Source organism: Serinus canaria, chromosome Z (assembly GCF_022539315.1).
Source record: "Serinus canaria isolate serCan28SL12 chromosome Z, serCan2020, whole genome shotgun sequence".
In the NCBI taxonomy this organism is placed as follows: domain Eukaryota; kingdom Metazoa; phylum Chordata; class Aves; order Passeriformes; family Fringillidae; genus Serinus; species Serinus canaria.
The window spans coordinates 74,644,074-74,664,728 of record NC_066343.1 but is presented as its reverse complement, the minus strand read 5'-3'; the positions used below and the strand labels follow the sequence as shown (position 1 = coordinate 74,664,728).

The 20,655-nt window shown below is 49.1% G+C and overlaps 1 protein-coding gene across 1 annotated transcript; it reads right to left on the bottom strand.

The window, feature by feature from the left end:
* Nucleotides 1-10,246: 10,246 nt before the first annotated feature.
* LIPG (lipase G, endothelial type) lies at nt 10,247-20,277 on the bottom strand. The gene is made up of 10 exons (XM_030237362.2): nt 20,109-20,277; nt 19,822-19,994; nt 18,660-18,839; nt 17,947-18,058; nt 16,598-16,822; nt 15,948-16,190; nt 15,355-15,475; nt 14,548-14,766; nt 13,410-13,502; nt 10,247-11,849 (listed from the first exon to the last, which is right to left on the bottom strand). Exons 1-10 carry the CDS (start codon nt 20,194-20,196, stop codon nt 11,828-11,830), a joined length of 1,476 nt encoding a protein of 491 aa, XP_030093222.2. The 5' UTR covers nt 20,197-20,277; the 3' UTR covers nt 10,247-11,827.
* Between the last annotated feature and the right edge of the window lie 378 nt (nt 20,278-20,655).

Genomic DNA, 20,655 nt, shown 5'->3' with positions numbered 1-20,655 from the left:
TGTGCAGGATTGCCACATGAGTGGCTGGGGTCACTCTTGGCACATCATGAGACATCCCTTGGGAGCTTTCAAATGCTCTGCCACTGTCCTGAGTTTGCTGGGCATCTGCAATAGGATTGTCTCAGACCCACCAGCCTTTCTCTTGAAAGAAAAACCACAAGATCAAGATGGAGCCAGAATAAATGTTTGTCTTTAAATAGGTTTTACCCTTAAAAAACATTTTCAGCCAGGCTGGGCAGCTGGTAATGGCCTTTCTCACATCTCACACATCAGCAAGCATCTGATGTCCAAACCTGGAGCAGTTTCACCAGTCCTTATGGGTGGCAGGTGCAGTGAGCACAGTGAGTTATAGGGATCTATTGAGGTATTTTTGGCCTCAGGACCTAAGTAAGCTTCAATCATCTTGCATGAACAAAGACCAGCAACCTCATGGTCTGCTTTCAGCAGATTCCCAAGGGGTTTAAAGAGCATTTGGTCTCTCCATTCCAGTCTGTGACCTTTGGGTTGTCCTTGCGTATCAGTGTTGATGACCAACCTTGGATCTACTTTCCAGTTCTGTGCTATAGCCAGAGACCCTTCTTGTGGTCAGCCACCCAGTCAAAACAATACTGAGCTGGGATTGCTTCAGCATCATCTCCAGAGACCCTGAAGAGGCAACAAGAGTCCAGTGGCCAGGAGAGGGATGCTTGGTGTGCATTTTGCAATAGGTCAGCTCTCACTGCAATGGGTGCCAAGATCGTGTGCAGTTTAACAGGCACTGGGAGTTTTTTGTTGCTCCCGTGACTTTCCCCAGAACTTTCTGCCATGGGGCAGTGTGTCAGTTCACAAAATTCAAATTCTCCTAAAATCTGCAATCTTTTGGGCCCCAACTGCTCTACCTTAGCAAATTTATATGGGAGGACTACAGAAGCACTGGAGAGGGACTTTGTACAAGGGTCTGAACAGATAGGTCAAGGAGGAAAGGATTCCCAGTGCCAGAGGGCAGGGTTAGATGGGATATTGGGAAAAAATCCCTGGCTGTGAGGGTGGTGAGGTCCTGTGGTTGCTCAGAGCAGCTGCGGCTGCTCCATCCTGAGATGTGTCCAAGACCAGGTTGGACAGGGCTTGGAGCAACCTGGGATTGTGGAAGGTGTCCCTGCCCATGGCAAGGGGATGGAATGAGATAATTTTTAAGGTCGCTTCCAACCCAAACCATTCTGGGATTCTACAGTTTTTTTCCTCTGAAAGCAGGAGAAAAATTACATCAGTACATGCCAAAACTTGGACTTGGTCCTTTGCTTTGTTTCTTTGAGTCCAGTCCCATTAAAACAACAGGATGGGGTGTTTTAGGCAAAGCAGTCTGGATAGGCTGGCACAAACAACCTCCTGGCCATTGGAGCAGCAAAATGCTGCTGAAACTGCATAAGGAGGTAACTCAGCTGGATTACAAAACAAATTTTGCTTCTTTTTAAAAAATACCTTTTTTTTTTCCAAATGGAAGTTAAAAGCTGATACAGCAAAAGCGGGAGAAACGAACACAGCAGGAATTTATAAAAAAACAGATTTTGTTTGTCAGCCAGAGTAGAACAATGTGCCTCTTTGTCTGCAGCATGGATTATGCAGGAATAAAATAATAAATAAAAGGGCTGGTGAATGGGGCTGACATCGTGTGCCTTCCGAAGGACACTGAATTACTAAGAGGAATAAATCATCCTGGTTTACAAACAAACAGGCTTGCTGGTGTGGCCATCTCCCAAAGTGTAAATCAGCCCCAGCTCACCCCTGGCAGTGAGCAGCTGTCCCACCTCTCTGGCCAGGTCTGCAGCGGGTGCTGCAGGTGGCTTCAACCTGGCTCTAAAGAAAAATCAGATTGATGGAATGATCAGAGACCACAGCCCTTCTGCAGTACAACCACTGCAGAACCCCACTGAGCTGGGGGAAGACACAGTCCTTCAACCTAAATTCCCAAACCGACCACAATTTTAGGTGAGGGCTTGATCAGATCCACCAGCTGGTGGTGGCTCAGAAGAATGTGGGATGTACCTGGGGAAGGTACACACTTCCAAATTGCTGATACAACAGCAGAGCACAGGACCCAGCACTGCAATCCCAGCCTAACTCAACAACCTCCCAAGAATGGCTGATCCTGCCATGAGTAGCAGCTGCTTCTTCAAGGATGCTCAAGCCAGGATCCATAAGGATATCAAGGAGGGAACCCTGTAAATTTCTTTGAGGTTTGGAATGTGTTGTTTGGCTCCTGCAGCATCTTCCAGCAACAGGAGTGTTGATCCTTGGCAGAAAGCCTGGACTTCTGGTGGCCTCCAGCATGGCTGGGTGCACCATGCCTGCTGCTGTTATCACAGCTCCTGGTGGGAAGTTCCACACTGCCTGGGTTCACAGGTGACCTCGGTGGGCCAGCAGCACCATGACCCAGCCAAGAGGGACATCAGTGCATGTGTGTCCTCTCCCCACCTGGGCCTTACACCTCTCTCTGCAAGCTCAGCCGAGAGGGTTTCCTTTATGAGATACAGGTGAAGGGAGCTGGAGGATGTGTTTACCCTGAGAGGACTGAGGAGAGGGAGCAGGTGGAGATGGAGCTCTGAGTGCCTCTGCACAGGGGCTGCATCTCTTCCAGCATCCCCAGAACACAAAGGTTAAAGGCAGGGGCCAGATGGGGGCCTGGCTGGAACACAGGTTCTCCTCTACCCCTGTTAAACAAAAAAACACATTAAATAATTTTCCTGATTTCAGCTGCTTTGATGCATGGCCCCGGAGCTGCAGGGAGACAGGAAGACCATCACCTTGCTAAGGCAATGTCATTGTTCATCTTACCTGGGTGTGTTACAGGGGTCGTAAGCTCCTGGGAGTTCTGCTTTTGGGCAGGAGAAACTCATCCTCAGGTCCTTCAAAGCTTACCCTGGATGCTCCTCTGTACCTCTCCACGGCCCAGATGAGGACAGGCAGAATGCTCAGAGAATTCTAGGATTTACATCTGGGGGAGGCTGCACACATGTGTGGAAAGAAGACAAGGAGGAACTCAGGACTTGGAGAGAGTTGGGATGTGGGTTGCCCTTGGTCAAGCTGTGTGCTGTGAAATTCCTTATCAGAAATTCTGGTGATGGAGGGACCACCAAGCCCATCCCATTCCACCCCCTGTCCCACGGGCAGGGACAACTTCCATTAGACCAGGGGGCCCAAGCCATGTCCAGCCTGGCCTTGGACACTCCCAGGGATCCAGGGACAGCCACAGCTGCTCTGGGCACCCTGGGCCAGGGCCTGCCCACCCTCCCAGACAGCAATTCCTCATTCCCAAGATCCCATCTGTGCCTGCCCTCTGGCCCTGGGAAGTCATTCCCTGGCTGCTGTCCCTCCATGCCTTGTGCCCAGTGCCTGTGCAGCTCTCCTGGAGCCCCTGGAGGCCCTGGCAGGGGCTCTGAGGTGTCCCTGGAGCCTTCTCTTGTGCAGGGGAACAGCCCCAGCTGGGCCAGGCTGGCTCCAGAGCAGAGGGGCTCCAGCCCTGGCAGCATCTCCGTGCCCTCCTCTGCACTGGCTCCAGCAGCTCCAGGTCCTTGTGGAGTTGGAGCCAGGGCTGGGGCAGCTCTGCAGGTGGGATTTCACCTGAGAGGAGTAGCTCATATTTGGGTGCAGATATTGATCTTCTGGAGAACAAACATGAGCTTACTGATTCTCTAAATTAGGCAGCAGTGGACAGGGCCAATTCTTCTAAAACTTGGAGGAAAAAGCAATGAGGGACATGGGTATGAATCTACTGGGGAGAGGAAGTGGATCATGGATGGGAGCCAATCCGAGGATGCAAATGGAAAACATGGATGCAGGTTTTCTTTCACAGATAATGATTATGCAGAATTATCTAACAATCTGTCTTCTAAGTGGTTTCTGGACATTATTGATGAAGAGCAGACCTTGGCTTTGGCTCCAGTGATATGTAGAGGGTATGACTTGAATTAAAACAGTCTTCATTAAAATGTTTTGCGTTTCTTTAACCTTCAATTTTAGTGTAAATGAAAAAGTAGAATTTTTTTTTCTGGTTGCCTTTCTATTTATTTCCAGTATTTGTGATTATTATCTTAAGAAAACAGTATTTATTTAAATATCCTAAGATTATCTAGTTTTGTCCCTGCTTCCCCCCACTACTTAATCACTTGTAATAGAGCTAAAAGAAAAGAAGACACTGTCTTTAGTCTTTCCCTTTCTTCATTTTTTTCTTGATTGCTTGGCAGCATTTCATTTACACAATCAGATTTGTTGCTTCACCCATCTAGCTGTCAGGTTTTCTCCACTTATTTCTTGTGGTCTTCCAAATGAGAAGGGCAAACAACTTTAAAGAGCGCCATTACAGGGCAGCAAAAGTTAACTGAGGATCTTTGGATCAGACTGAAAAATGAGAGCCTCCTTTGGCTCATCCATGTAAAGATGAACTGGATCTAAAGTTCATCGTGTCCTGTTAAGTAGCTGTTGGCTGGAACACAGGATCGGTCTAGGTCAGAGCTTTGATGTTGTTACTGGAGCTGGCTTGGAGGCAGCGTGTGACTTGGACTCCAGACAGGAATTTAGGTCAATAACTGAAGATGATGAGCAGAAGTAACAGGCCAAAAACATGGACAGAATTTTAATTTTTCTAAATTTATGCCTTTTATGACCAGCTTCGCACAGCACAGAGCATGCTCCTCACCTGGGCATTTCTGCTCACCTTCCTTCCCCTTCCTGGAATAGCATCTCACATCTGCTGAGGTCCAAGGGAAAACTCCTTCAGATGTCAAAGGAGGCCCAGCTGGAGCACTCGTGTCTGCCCTGAGCTGAGATCCTGCCGGGCAGTGCCCCGCTGGGTGACCCAGAGCCTGACAGCGGCTGCTCCGTGCTCCCGAGTCAAGAAGGAAGCTCTGCAGACACAACTCCCAGAAAAGCTGTCATGTCCCTGCTTTTGCAGCCTTGGCTTTGGTCACAGAAATCGTCAAGAGAAACATGCCCAGTGTGTAAGTGTGCTGCTGCTCTCCTGGGGATAGATGCTTTACCATGGCAGCCTTTGAGAGTACCAGAACTATGGAATTTTTTGGATGGGAAAGGACAGTAAAACTCATCCAGTGCCACCCCTGTCATGGGCAGGGACACCTTCCATTAGACCAGGGGGCCCAAGCCATGTCCAGCCTGGCCTTGGACACTCCCAGGGATCCAGGGACAGCCACAGCTGCTCTGGGCACCCTGGGCCAGGGCCTGCCCACCCTCCCAGCCAGCAATTCCTCATTCCCAAGATCCCATCTGTGCCTGCCCTCTGGCCCTGGGAAGCCATTCCCTGGCTGCTGTCCCTCCATGCCTTGTGCCCAGTGCCTGTGCAGCTCTCCTGGAGCCCCTGGAGGCCCTGGCAGGGGCTCTGAGGTGTCTCTGAAGCCTCCTCTTGTGCAGGTAAACAGTCCCACCTGTGCTCCAGAGGGTCTCCAGCCCTGGCAGCATCTTTGTGTGCCTTTTCTCCCTATAAATTTTCAGTTCCATTCATTTTGATTTACCTTCACTTACTTGCATTAACCTAATGTGAATTAGACCATATTAGACCAGACTGGATGAGTAGAAGAAATCTCCTGTATGCAAAATAAACTCTTCAACTATTTTTTTTTTTTTTTCATAAAAACTGTTAAGAAGACCATGAAAAGCTCTGGTTTGTGTGCAGAGCTGTTAACAAAGGTGAAGGCATCTGGGTTTTCTCTCTCTCACTGACTCCTGGAGTGTTTTTAAGGCAAACCTGTTAATCTTGTCCTGCTATCAGTCAATTTTGTTGCATTTGAACAGATTCTTTTTCCTCAGCAAAAAGACAAAACTAATAAACTATTCATAAAGAGAGCAGTGAGGTTTTTGAACAAACTTAGTCATCTGCAAACCCAGATCCACCCAGATCCACCAGTCTGAAATTTAGAGATAAATTTTAAGCTTTATAACCCAACTGATTTTGAGATCATTGGGTATTCCCTCCATTGCTATGCATGAATAAAATGTGGTCCAGCTTTTTCATGGAGTCTTTGATGGGTTGTTCAGCTACAGGTCTGGCTGTTTCACAGAGAGGAGAACAAGGATCTTGTTCTCAATAATGTCTGCAGGTTTTGGGGCATGAGACTGCGATTGTTTCAGTACACGTGCCCAGCTCCAGCCCAGCTGGTGTGGCCTTTCTCTTCATAACTTTGTAGAATATGTCTGTTGTCAGCCAAAACAAGATATGGAAAGCCACATGGAAAGGAGGGTGTGAAAAATCAACCATATTTGTGTTAATGTTTTGTCCAGGTCTTGTGTCCTTTCTTACTTCGTCTGAGCTGGTTTGCCTGTTTGCAGAATGAGGAGAGGTGAAACAGCATGGCTGGAAAGCCTTGTTTTATTGATCCACCTTCTCTTTTTTCAATGTTATTACAAGTCATGTCAGAAGAGCATTCTGCATGTTTGCACTTTGTGTCTTTATAGAGACTGCCATAAATATCCCGAACCTTTGTGAAACAGCTGCAAAACAACCTGGAACTGAGAGGACAGAAATAGGAAAAGAACAGTAATCAAACAATTTAAATGATCCTAGCTTTAGTTTTAAACCTGGGTTGGTTCTGGGCCGAGCTGCTTTACCCATCCCTCTGGGCATTGTGAGGTCTCTGATGCCTTTGTATCAACGTGCAGAAGTAGCCAGACCCTTTGTGTTTGCTGCTGGGCTGGAAGGGACTGCTGGGAAGGCAATGAGCTGTATAATTTATGTTGGAATGTCAGCATCAGAACAGGCATAAAATTACAACTGGTTTGCACAGGCAGAGGAGCAAGATCTTGGGTTTCCTAGGCTGTCACAGCCATCTCTCGGTGAGGCTGCTCTTGGGGACCCCTGGAAAGTTTTACTTGCTGGAGTGAGGCTGGGTCATTGTTTCAGTTTGGGAAGCCAGCAAAAAATGTGCTGTCCTTGTTCTTGGAAGGATGGGTTGGTCTTTTTCTTCCCAAACAGTTCTTTTGTGTCCAGACTTTTGTAGCTTGGGAGAGATAGCTGGCACCACCTGCGTTGGGGACGTCTGCTAAGGCACCTCAGAGCACTGTGTCCTGGTTTAGGGAGATCTGAACAGGACAGGGAGATCTGATCTAGGACACACTGCCAAAGGGAGATATTACCCTGGGAAATGAGGGAGCAGCACACTCCAAATGGACTTTGTGTTCAAATCACCTCCAAAGAGGGATGCTGGGATGTGCTTGACAGGTTGGGCTTGTCCCAAGTTCCTCTCCAGCTCTCCTGGAGCCCCTACCAGCACCTAAATGGTCTCCAAGAGAGCTGGAGAGGGACCTGGGACAAGGCATGGAGGGACAGACACAGGGAATGGCTTCTCACTGCCAGAGGGAATATTAGATAGGAAAATTAGATGGGATATTGGGAATGAATTCCTGGCTGTGAGGGAGGGGGTGGAGGGAGGAGGCCCTGGCCCAGGGTGCCCAGAGCAGCTGTGGCTGTCCCTGGATCCCTGGCAGTGTCCCAGGCCATGTTGCATTGGGCTTGGGACAACCTGGGACAGTGCAAGGTGTCTCTATAAACAGTTCCAGTGGCAGGGGGTTGGAACAAGCTGGAATTTAAGCTCTCAGCCGAAACCCTTCTGAGATTCTATGGCACTCTGATTTTATGGTAATTGGTGAAACAGTGCTCAGTTGCTGCTGCTTGTGAGGCTGGGGCAGCCCTGGATGGGGGTTGAGGAGGGTTATAAAGCATTCCCCACGCCAGTCCCATTGTTCCTCAGAGAACAGCCTGACCTTTGTGGGGACCTAACCCTTGGGGCTGAATGGAGTAGCTGTGAAAAAGTGACCCCAGGGAAACCTGGGGGAGGGGTGCCAGGCAGCTGGGGGCACAATTGTGCAGCCTCAGCCCTGCCTGGCACAGATTTGGGATGTGTCTGCTCTGCCAGGCCTAAATTCCTCAGAGACATAAAAAATATTCTAAATTCATTGGAAACTTAAAAAAAAAAAAATACCCTCTTCTCTTTGTTTTCTCACTTGTCTAATGCACAGCTGAGCTCCAAGTGAGAGGAGCCATTCAGGGATGCATCTTCATGTGCTGGAGGTGTGGTCCCTTCCCTCAAGGTGTGGAGCAGCAGGAGCAATGCATTTGGGAGCTAACATTTGCTGTGTGAAGGGCCAGACACCTGAAGAGGGTGCCCACAGATGTGAAAGAGCTGCCGTCTGTTTCTCCTCTCTTGTGAGCTTGTATTCTTCCCCCTTTTCCTTTAGAGGCCAGCTCCTGCTTGTCCTTGCAGGAGACTCACTCTGCAAGAGGCACCAGCCCTTGTGCTGCAGCTGTGTCCACGGGGTAGCAGCCAAAAAATGAGTTCCAGATATCTGGAATGACTTCTGGTGTTAGTTCCCCCCACACACTCTTTGCAGAGGGTGGAAGAGAGCCCCACAGGAACACATCAGAAAACAGCTCCAGCTCTGGGGTGCAGAATAATCAGGGACCCTACAAGCACCAAATAGCTCTCTGCCAAATCCACCAAGGTAGTTTTACTTGCAGACAGGCATTGCTGAGCTTTCCATGGGGAAAGGTTAACTAAGTAGTTTCATGCAAATCTTCCTCAGCTCAGAGGTATTTACTCTGTTTGCAAAGTCCTTCTGCTGCTGCTGGATTTGTGCCATCAATTTGTGTCAGGCACAGGCAGAGCACAATAAAAGGCTTCCCTTTAAATTCATGGTGGTGTGGTTGCTGGGAAGAGCTGGGAAAACTTAGTTAGTGATTAGATTTGGGTAAGTTTCCTTAGAAGTGATCACCAATGGGTTTGTTAGTGAAGTCAGGCAAAGGTGAAGCATTTCGGGCAAAATTTAAGTGACATTTAATGGAGAAAAAAAAGAATTTGTGAAAGAAATCAAAGGAAGATAGGAAATTTGAACTGTTCTGATTAGCCTGACACAGCATCAATGGTCTTTCCTGAGTCCACTGTGCTCACTGCTACAACCATAGAAAGTTACACAAAATCCTGCTTTTCCCCAGCCAAAAGCAGTAGTGATATGGCCATGTCCAAAAGAAAGCAGCATGGGAAGTGAAGGTTAATGGTTTTGGTAGAGCTCCCTGCTGAATGTGGCTTGTGGTCACTGTGGGGAATGGCCAGCCAGAACATCCCTCTACTGCAAAGTAGAGAAGGATTTTGATTTTGTGACATTCACTCTGCTGAAAAAAAAGATGATGGTACTGGTACTGTTGAAATCACGTCCTCGCTGCTGAGCTAAAACTGAAATAAACCTGCAACCACAGAAGGTTTGGGTTGGAAGGGACCTTAAATCCCATCCAGTGCCACCCCAGCCATAGGCAGGGACATGTTCCACTGTCCCAGGCTGCTCCAAGCCCTGCCCAGCCTGGCCTTAGGCACTGCCAGGGATCCAGGGGCAGCCACAGCTCCTCTGGGCACCCTGGGCCAGGGCCTGCCCACCCTCCCAGACAGCAATTCCTCATTCCCAAGATCCCATCTGTGCCTGCCCTCTGGCCCTGGGAAGCCATTCCCTGGCTGCTGTCCCTCCGTGCCTTGTGCCCAGTGCCTGTGCAGCTCTCCTGGAGCCCCTGGAGGCCCTGGCAGGGGCTCTGAGGTGTCCCTGGAGCCTTCTCTTGTGCAGGGGAACAGCCCCAGCTGGGCCAGGCTGGCTCCAGAGCAGAGAGCAGCATCTGCAGCCCTGGCAGCATCTCCGTGTCCCCCCTCTTCTAGTGTTTTCTGGGAGGCATCTCTACAGAGCAGTTGTAGATCCAGAGGGACTTTGCGTCATTCCTGAAGGCCTTCGGTGGTGGGAGCATGGAGAGAACAGCTTGGCCTTGGCCACAGAGGGGAGTTGGGAAGGATGAAGAAGGAGGGTGCTGTACCTGCCTGAAGGTCTCAGGGACCTGCAGGGAGGAACAAGACTGTCAGAGCTGTTCTGTCAAGAAATGTCAAAGCTTCTGGTAGATTGCTCTCCACAACTCCTGACAGGAGGGGACAGCTGGGGGGGGTCGGGCTGTTCTCCCAGGGAACAGGGACAGGAGGAGAGGGAACAGCCTCAGGCAGGGCATGGGGAGGGTCAGGCTGGAAATTAGGGAAAACTTCTTCATGGAAAAGGTTGTCTTGCCCCAGCATAGCTGCCCAGGGGGTGGAATCCCCATCCCTTGAGCCATGAGGATGTGGCACTTGGGGACATGGGTCAGTGGTGGCCCTGGCTGTGCTGGGGACAAGTTCAAACTCAGTGTTCTTGGAGGGTCTTTCCAACCTAAATGGTTCTGTGATCAATAACAAGACTTCACTGATTTTTACAAAGCCCTTTATTTTTGATTTCAAGGCTCATAAAAACTGTTACTCAAAACCAAAATGTTCAAAATTTTACATATATACAATATGAGAAATAAATTATGTTTTAAGTCATACAAAAACCACAATATACAAACAGGGCTTTGAAACTTCTCTAAGTATGGCATGGCAACAACTCACAGATACTTACCAAAGGCTTCTGTTTCAAAGTCTTTGCATAAAACCATGAAAAAAATATCCCCAAATGTGCTTGCTTTGGTTGGAGTGAAGCTCTACAAAAACTGAAGAGATCTGCAGGCCTCAGGACTTGCTAAGACTTCAGAACTCAGTGCACCACCTGGCAACACCATTTTTGAGATTGCCTTTCTGCATGCCAAAAGCTCAAGGGTTGTTATACCAATTTTCCTTCCAGAAAGTTAAAAAAAAGAAAAAAAAAAGAAAAAAAAGAAAAAAGAAAGGAAAAAGAAATAAAAGCCAAAAGCAAGCAACCAAAACAAAACTTATATCACCAACTGGCAAGGTCCACTCTGCTGTAGCAAACAGGACAGCTGCAGAGTCTGCCCAACTCAAAGCCAAGCCAAGATCACCTGGGATCAGGGAATCCAACTGGGGTGTTGTGACAATTGAGGGCAGGATGTTTGGCACTCAAAAATAAGGTCTTAATTATGCATTGGTACTACAAGAGCTTCTGAGCAGAGGGGAGCACGTTCTCAGAGGTTAAAAGGAGTGGTGCAAAGCTCTCCTGAGGCAGCACAGTGCATTGCCTTCCTCCATCCCCGTGGTCAGAACAAGGGCAGCTTCTCTTTGCCCCTTAAAAAGGGATCCCCACATGGGACAGGGCAGCCCCACTGCAGACACTGACCAGGCATTGAGGAGCAGCTGCCCCCATCACCATCACCACCTGCACCATGGCCTGCCCCAGGCACAGGGAGGATAGAGCTCTGCCTCCTTATTAGGCCATGTGTCAGGCAAAAAGACATTTCAGTATCAGAATGGATTATTTTTAAGGCAAGCAAAGGACAACTTGAAGTTAAGTGGCATTGTGCTTATCCCCAGCCCTTCCCTGGACAACCTCACACACCTGACCTGTGCTGGTCTCACCTTCCCTCAGCCCACAGTGCTACAGGACCATGGTAACCCCTACCCTAGGTGCTAATTTGTTCTTGGCAGCTCTGTCACCCACAGTCTGATGGGCAGTTAGCGTGGCTGTTTGTCTTCTCAACTCCACTGGCAGGCAGACCAGAAGATCATTGCTGAGGTCTCAGTCTGTGAAGATCTCATCCATAGTCCTGGTTAATGGGAGCAGGGAAGGGAAATGCAGTGTGTAACAGGTCAAGGTAAGGTTAAATGCACAAACCAGGCTCCTCGGGAAAGGGAAAATGGAGTTTTAGTTATTTTAGGTCTAGGACCACGGTTCATCAATTGCTCCTCAGTTTCTTGCATCCAATCCAAGATGTTTTGTCCTGAAGAGCTAGTTTCTTTAAGTGCTACCAAGCCAGGTTTCTCCTAGAGCATCTTGCCACCTGCGTGGTCTTCATGCATCTAGGTTGCTTGGTTGTGAGTCTTTAGGGAAGCCTTCAGAGCAGATTTGAGACAGACCTGGGGAAAACAGAGAGCAAAAAAGATGCCTAGTTAAACACAGAAGTTAAGAGGAGTAATGAAAGATTTCTAAGAACTCATGGAAAGCCAAGAACAGGTTTGGACAGCACAGGCTGTTGTTTTATTCTTCCAAAGCTGCACTTTGCCCAGTAGCTACTCAGTGAGAGCCTGCAGCAGACAGCAAGCAGAAATTACAGGGCTTGAGCTAGACTCTGCCTGCGCAGTTCCATTTGGGATGGACAGATGTTTGCAGGCTCAATCTCTAAGGAGGGAACTATAATATTGCACTGACTTGGCAGAAACAGAGAGCCGAACAGCAAGTAATCACTCATGATTTCTGGAAGGAAGGATCATTTCCTAGAAAAAATGGTGTGCTGGATCTGAGCTCAGCTCCTCTGTCTTGTGCACAAGCTGTACTGCACGAGAAAGGAGGAAGGGCACATCTGCCAGCAATTCAGTTTTATGGGGGTTACCAAGTAGTATATCAAAACAGCCTTTTATTGTACCTGCAGGAATGTTTACTCGATCTTTCGAGACTCGTGGCAGAGCAACAAGTTCTTGCACAGGGGTTTCATTCACAGAATTGTTTGCTACCGTGCATAGTATGGCTTGCTGGTTTCTGCCAAACCTGGAATGGGACCAGCTCGCATTTCTGAGCTGAGTTCTGCTGCCCAGGCAGGCTGTGCTAAGCTTGACTTCCACGGGGCTCTGCTAGCCCTAACAAGCACTTTGTCCTCTGGAATAGAAGTGACAAAGCTCCAAGTCTACAAAATGAAATTTAAGAGAGGGCAAAAGACTGGGCTAAATACAAAGGAAAGTATCATTTAGTCAAATGAACAGCAATTCATTCAAAACATGACTGCAGGCATCCGAGGCAATCAGGTTGTCACTGCTGGGACCAGACTTTCTGGAAGTCATGCTCTGAGGACTGTTCCATGTGTCTGGGAAGTCCCCCAGAGGTTAAGCAAGGCTGAGCTGATTTGGCAGGGGCAGAGTCAGCACTCTCCTGAACCAGGGGAGATCAGCAGGCCTGGAGATGAAGCTGTAGGATGCAGGGCTGTAATGCCATGGCAGGTCCTCACCTGAGTCTTCCTCATGCAATTGAGCTCAAACTTTAACCAAGTGATTTCTTGGCAGCTCAAGGTCTTCCACCAGACTTTGAGGAAATGCCCCACACTTCTCCCAGTTTTCCCCTGTTTTACAGGGCACTTAATAAATTACTCTTAGTTACCTTTCCACTACTGCACAGATCTGGGGCATTGGTGGCACCTGACTTTAGCACCCACCACAATTAGGAGCAAGGACTGTGATACACCTGTTTGGCTGTAAACATGTAAAGGCACAAGATGACAATCCAAGGTCAGAAGGGAGAATAATATCACCTACTTAGCAATAGATATGGCATACATGAAAATTAAGTCTGATAGCAGTGAATCTTAGGCTAGGATTTCTTATCTTTTTTGAAAGAAAAAGAGGTATCAGGAGCTAAAATTACAATGAGCATTCATGCCAGCCAAGCCTCATGCATCATACAGAATTTCTCTTGACTGATTTCCATACCTTTTCTGCCATTCCTCTGTGCACTTCACAAACCAGAGCTCTTTGCCAGGAGATATACTGGTTAGCTGGGAGTCCTCCACACAGAAAGCAAACCTAGGAGGAGGAGGACACAGAAGTCAAGGCACTTGCTGCCTCCATAATTAACAATTAGCAAGTAATATGGACTGCAGCTTATTCTAGGACAAGTTGTTTGATTAGCCATCCATCCCACAGAACATCTTGATACACCATCAGCCCCTTGAGTTGCTGTTTTATTTCTTACTTCAATATTTTAACTGGAGATCTTTGCTTCTACTACCCCTATGTTTCATAGAAGCCAGGATGCAGAATACCTTACAGATGACAGGTGATGCTTATTTAAAGCACTGAGAAATGTGGGAAATCATCAATGTCAACTGCTGCTCTTTGACAGATCTGGGTTACCTTCAGAACAACATTAACAGAAGGTGTGGGAGCACTGTGCTACACGCTTGGGAGCTTTAACAATTTTTGGATGCTCAGGCAACTTTCCATTTGCAGAGAATCATAGAATGAGAGAATGGTTTGGGTGGTATGGGACCTTAAAAATCATCCCTGCCATGGTAGAGAACCTTCCACTAGAATTCTATGGTCAATTCTATGATCCAGGGTATGGATTGGTTTGGAAATGCCTTTAAAAATCACCTAGTTCCAACCCCCCTGCCAGATCCCAGAAGGAGCAATGCAGTGCTTGAGGGGTTGGTGCCACCATGTTACTGGTTGCAGTTTTAGGCCCTGCTGGTTGTACCAAATCAGCACGTTGAGCCTGTAAATAATAGCCATGACCATCCACCTTTCAGTACTTTTGGTGCTCAGTACTTTAACACTTCAGCTACAATCTAAAGCTCCTTGAAGCACATTAATCTAGTCCCCAGTAAATCCCACAGTATCAAAATTAAGCTCCAGATCTGCTCTGTGGTGACCAGTTTTGCTTAAAGCCTGTTTGCATCCTCATGCTGGACAGTAACCTGCTCTCCTACACCACGAGGGAGCAATAACTGGTGACACCAAAAAGGAAGGCAGCTCAGGATACCAACTACATTCAAAACACTTGTTTTTTTTCTTCAGCTCTGGGTTGAAGTTTCACGTCAGTTCTCATGCAGCCTAGCCCAATTATTACCTCTGTTGTGTTTCCCCAGATTTCACACGTATTCTTCTGATGTGGAGCTCCTGGGAGGAATTCACAGGCCTGTACCAGTAGCTCCTCAGCTCTTTCCACAGATCATACCACGACTGAGATGTCCCCTCCCAGGTGAGCTTGATTTTCAGAAGTTCACCCATGTCCTCCTCGGTATAGACCAGGAAGGTGTTCGTAGCATTTAGGCCAATTAGATCAAGCCTGGAAGAGAGGCAGAGACTTGGCATTCTTTTCCTTATGGAAGCATGCCAGGTGCTCCTTTGTTCCATGCCAGGAGTTTAACAGAGCCCCTGCAGCTTATCAAGTGCTGCATGTTCAACTGTCACCAGTTAATTACTGATTGCTCTGAAGGGAGCTCAGATAGCTGGTTCCACACAAGGCAGTGTGTACTCAGCTTGGCCATCCTTCCATAGCTTAAAGGTGGGGTTTGTGCCTGCTCCTTCTTTTGGGAGAGGCTAAATGAGGTCAGCAGTGCCTCCAGAGACATTTCAGACTATGTCCAAGTGGTGGAGGGCAAAAACAAACCAACCAACCAAAAAAAAACGCACATAAAAAAGCAGCGAGCCATGAAGGCTAACATGGGACTGGGCACATTAAAGTGTTCTCAATTCATCCAGTAATATATTATAATTAAGCTGCTGAATGAAAAGCTTTTTGGAAAGGTGATGAAGTGAGGCTGCTAGGCTGGGATGCAACACCAGTGTTAGCAGAGGAAAAAGAATTCTGCCATCCTGTGTAGTCCCTGTGGCCTTTGTACTTAGATAAAAACTCAAAAGGCAAATTACTTACATTTCTAAAGAGAGGGGCTCAGAGTCTCCATTGGTGCCGTGGAGGGTGACAGAGAAGGTGGGATCAACCTCTCCCAAGCCCTTATAGCTGAAGACATGCATTTTCATCTGGTAGTGGTAGACTGGAGAGAGAGGGGAGAGCAGAGATGGAACCAGCTGTGCTGAAAGAAACATTGCTCAGCACTGCTGGGCGTGAAATAGTGTTGGCTAGCAAAGATGAGACCCTTCCTTCAGTGAGACAACTCTGATCCCTTTTCCTGCCCTTACTGATTACAAATTTTGTGTTTACACAACAGCAGCAGCAGGCCTACCCTGGGGACAGCTCCCCAGACCGGATATTGCTCTGAGGCTGAGTTCTGCAGGCAGGCAGGTGAACTGCAGCCCTGCTCAAAAGGCAGAGTGCTGTTGTGGGTGGGAGGAAGGAGCACAGCAATGGCACAGCAGTGCAGTGCAGCCAGGTGCCAGCAGAACAGCAGCAGGAGCCTCACAGCTTTGGGGAGATGCTGCTCCTCTGCCTCTGCCTCCTTCCCCACACCAACTCGGGGAGGCTGCTCCCACAGGGAGGCCGTGCTCCTGCTGGGAGGGGAAGCGTACCTTTGAAGGGCATGTCAGCCCTGGTTTTCAGGTACATCTTGCTGTTCCTCTTGTGCCGGATCCTGCGGGCGTTGTAGCCGATGCCGTTGCAGCGGTTCTTGCGGCAGCTCAGGCAGATCCCCTTCTTGAAGCGACTGGAATCGGTGCACTGGAACGCGAAGCTCTGCTTGTCCTGGTTCACCAGGGAGTCCACAAAGAGGTGCACAGACCGCTCGTGCTCACATTTGACAACTTCACCTATTGCTGGAGAGGCAGAGTTGCAAAGGATACACTTGGTTTAAGCAGCTGCCACCCCAGGAGCCTGTAAGAAAAAGTGAGCTGTGCCTTCCTGTAGCCCAGCATGAGCTGAGCAGGACCAAACTTGAACAGTTTTCCAACAGCAGCAATTCAGGAGGTTAGCAGGAGATGCTCACTTAGTCCCTCACATGACTAGGAGCTTTAAGAGGATCCTAGTCCCAGCATAAGACCACAGATTATGATCAGGTGTTGGAGTGAGAATGTGCTTCATTGTTAAAAGCATCCAGAGTTTCTAGCAACTATCTCCAGAAGTGCAGACAGTTTAGAAGGAAAAGCCATTTTCTTTCCATCACCCCAAGTCTATCTGTGAGAAGTCTACCCTGACCAGAGGAAAAAGATTAAAGAGAACTTACTCCCATAGGCAATGGCTCCCAAGACATCACTTAGGCCACAGCCAGGCTGGAAGTCTCCCCCGTTGGGGTAGATGTCAAGGTGGCCCACAGGCATCTGGATCCCAATGCTAACACCCAGTGTTTCCCTGGTGTAGGTGTGAAGGACATCCACAAAGTTGGCATCATCAGGGGAGAGGCGCCTGCTGGGGTCCACTCCTTCAAACATGGGGCCCGCAGGATCCAAGCCTGGAGTCACACACAGAACACAAGGGGTCAGGCAAGAAATTGGGCTATTTCATACAGAATATAGCCAGAAGCCTGCTGCTGGCAGGTCTCCTCACCAGCTGACACACAGACAGTCTCAGCCTCATTGCTGGTACTGTCTCTCAGGATGTCTTCACCGTGGGCTCACTGAGGGAACAAATAAAGATGCCCTGCTCCACTTTTGGGACAGCACAAGCCAATAGCAGCACCATGATCAGACTGCCTGTTGGAAGCAAAGAGCTTTCACCAGGTGACAGTGAAGAGATGATTCAAGAGGCATCTCCAAACACCAGAAGAGGTTTAACACCCCAGGGACAGCTGGCAGCCTCAGAGACATTTAGTCTGTTTTCAGACTGCACATATGGAGGGACTAACACAATTTAAGCAGCAGCCAAGAAATACCTGCTTCTGAGATCCCATGATGGATTTGGGATGTTTGTTAACCACTGAGCCTCACCCCCAACCAGAAGCTGCACTCCAGAGCATTTCTACAACTTGAGTGTTAGGTAATTAATTTTTTTCCTGATTAACTAAATACAGACATTTACTGCTAGGCTATGTGGAATTTTCACTGCCAGGGTCACATGTAAATCCTTAATGCAACTCCTTGTATTATGCCCTAAGTTCTCACATGTTGAAATCAGCTTTCCTTTGGAGCTGGAAGAAAACTCTTCAGATATTTCCAGAATGAGAGTTTAGAATTGATTTTTTTTTTTAATCAGACATCTTGTAGAACAAACAGCACCCAACAGCTCTCACCTCCATTAGTTTATGAGCTATAATTACAAAAACACTATCACTCAGAGGAATAGCATTTGGATTGTAAGAGCTTGAGCTGGACCTGTTTCCAACCCACATTTAAATTCAAACAAACCCAGGCCCAGCTTGTCCTGGGTAAGGTTTTTACATTGAAGCCTTGCTATAATTGATGTGAGGAGACCTGTGCTTTCTTTCCACTGCTACCGCAAGCAGAAAACTTGTCATTTCTGGAAGAATAACACCAAAACAACATTGTAGCAACACAGGAAACCAGCCCTTCGGGGAAACTCGCTGCCAGGAAGGACAGGGGAGAGACTGCTTGAAAAAGTGCTTAAAAAGCCACTTGCCTGTAATTCTGCCTATAGTGCCATGGACGTGGTTACCAGCAAAGCCAGCCACGTGGGCTCCCAGGCTGTACCCAATCAGGTGGACATTCTCAAGCTTGAAGAGGGGGTTCTCCTGCAAGGAAAGGAAAATATGAGAGTTTGATTCCCTCTCTTTCATGGCATCTGGTGCTACTTCTGTCTGCAGGAATATAAAGTCCAGTTCCAAGAAGGGATTGGTGGGAGGGAGCCGATAAGCACGCTTTGTCTTGTATTTCATCAAGACAAGCAGAATGGTTTGGATGGCACTCGTGGTTTACCCGCGTTCCAGCCCCAGTTATGATATTCTTTATCACCAAGAACAAAACTTTCCCCTGGGAGCTGCCAGCAGACTCAGCACTGGCCATGGCCTCAGGTGCCAAGTGCAGCACCATGGACCTCTCCTCTTTCCCCACCTCCTGCCAGGCCCGTGCTGGCTCTGAACGCCCGAGCCCACATTGCTCAGGCAGCACTCCCAAATCCGAACTGCACTTCAGCACCACTGACCCGAGCACGCCTCACCCGAGGCAGCATCTCCAGGGAGGCAGGGCAGCAGCACTGCAGCTATGAGCCATCACCTGGCCAAGCCCTGGGCTGGGTGTTACAGCACAGCTTGCCCTGCTGGTGAACGCTCAGCAGCCTTGTGCAACAGTCCCTCACCGAGCATTACAACAGAGGCTGCTCTTAGCTTGCACTACCTGTAACCAGTCAAGCAACCTCGCTATGGTTTTTCCAACAATCTGCGTGTTGTTCACAGCATCGGTGTAGAGCTGGTGGGCAAGAGAGAGCCAGTCCACCACGACCACGTTGGCATCCTTCTCCCTCTGCTGCAGAGCGGACACCAAGCTGTCAAGCCAGGTTTCGAACATGCCACTCATCTAGAAAGAGATTCAGGTGTCAGTTTCCAGTTTGCAGGACCAAGATGACACATCCATAGTCAAGTTATTTGCATGTGATTTACATTTGCTGCTCCAGCTGCATGCTGCTCCTCTGCATGCCCCACTACCTCTCAGCGATGCAGTAAGAGCATGCATGCAATGGAGTAAGAAAAACAGGTTTTGAGAGACTCTGGCTGTAATTACCCACTTGCCTTCTAGGGCAGGAGGGAGAGGCATTCGTTACGTGCCACCTTATCGCACTTTTTCTCAAGAAATTCTGATGGATTACAAAATTATTCACCAGACCTGGCAGTGCAGTTTGCATAAGCCCTGGCAGAGCTGATAAGCCCCCTGAGTGCCACACACTAAGCCTTACCAAATGCAGAATTAAAAAGCTTGATAAAGCCTGCATGCCCTCTTGTTTCTTTATCAAGGAGCACACATAGCAGACGGCAGGACTGGGCACTCAGCTATGATTACAGAAGGGCTATACACGTGCCTGTCAAGTCAAGTGTCACATTCATAGTGGTCAGTCAGTTGGATTTTAGTGCCATGTTCACATTACACAGCTAGGAAGTGATCTTGAGCAGTTATGAATGAGTTGGGTGATTTCAGAGTTTCTAAGTCTGACCCCAAATGCTTTGCTCCAGAGACCTCAATAGAGGTGCATCTTTTAAGATACCATTGTGCTCAGAACATGAGAAGTTTTCCCAAAATCCTATGTTCATAGAATTCTAAAATGGTTTGGGTAGGAAAGGACCTTAAAGACTATCTAGTTTGAACTCCCCTGCCATCGACAGAGACATCTTCCACTAGACCAGGTGGTTCAAAGTGCCATCCAGCCCAGCCTTGAACACCTTCAGGGATGAGTCAGTCACAGAAATTCCTGAAAATAAATATTCTGGAGGCACAGCCCATTTGCAGGACAGTTTGCTCTCTCTGAGTGGGCAGACTAAGCATTGCCCAGGATCTTCACACTTACCGTCCAGCCGTGAATGATGAAGAAGGTTTTAGCTGTCACGTTGAACTTGCAGTCCTCCAGGCACTGCTGCTGGCCGATGGAGAGCGTGCAACCATCCTCACCGGCGTCCGGCGAGGAGCGGAGACCGAACTTCACCCGCGCCTTCTGCGCCGGCACACGCTCCGCGCTGCCATCTGCGAGCCCGCGGGAGAGAAGGTCAGCAAAGCGCCTCGGAACCCGCCTGCCCCGCCGAGGGACGAGCCCGCTCCGCGGCTCCCCCGGTCCCGCGTGGGACCGCGCTCACTCACCTCCTGCCGCGGGCAGCGCCGCCTCCGCGCCCCGCGCAGCGATGCAACAGGACACGGCGCTGCACAGCAGGAGGAAGAGCCTCCTCATGGCTCGGGAGGACGGACGGACGGCTGGAGCGGGGAAGGGATGAATGGATGGACACACGCTCGCACGGACGCGCGGCGGCGGCGGCTCCGCTTTAACAGTGGCACCATGGGGGTGGGGCCAGCCAGCCGCTCCTATTGGTCACGCCTTCCGTGACGTCATATATAGTATGAATGGTAGGCCACGCCCCTCGTGGGAGGGTTCCCGGGGGTCCCCAGCGCTGACACCCCGAGGGACACAGGGGACATGTGGGGGGGTGGGGGGAGCCACAGGGGGTCCCCAGCGCTGACACCCCGAGGGACACAGGGGACATGTGGGGGGGTGGGGGGAGCCACAGGGACACCCAAGCACTGACACGCCGACGGACACAGGGGATATGCAGCCCCGCGTGGGGAACTGGGGGTGTTTGGGAAGGGGGGCTCACTTGTGCTGACCCTCGTGCTGCGGTCCCACAGACCAGTG

Bases quoted from the DNA above. Each gene is read 5' to 3' on its own strand.
- LIPG (XM_030237362.2), bottom strand. From the start codon at position 20,196: ATGAGGAGGCTCTTCCTCCTGCTGTGCAGCGCCGTGTCCTGTTGCATC. The intron at 15,476-15,947 runs GTACGCTTCCCC...CTCTCTCTCCAG, and splicing joins GGCTGACATGCCCTTCAAAG to TCTACCACTACCAGATGAAA. The intron at 14,767-15,354 runs GTAAGTAATTTG...CCTCTCTTCCAG, and splicing joins GAGCCCCTCTCTTTAGAAAT to GCTTGATCTAATTGGCCTAA.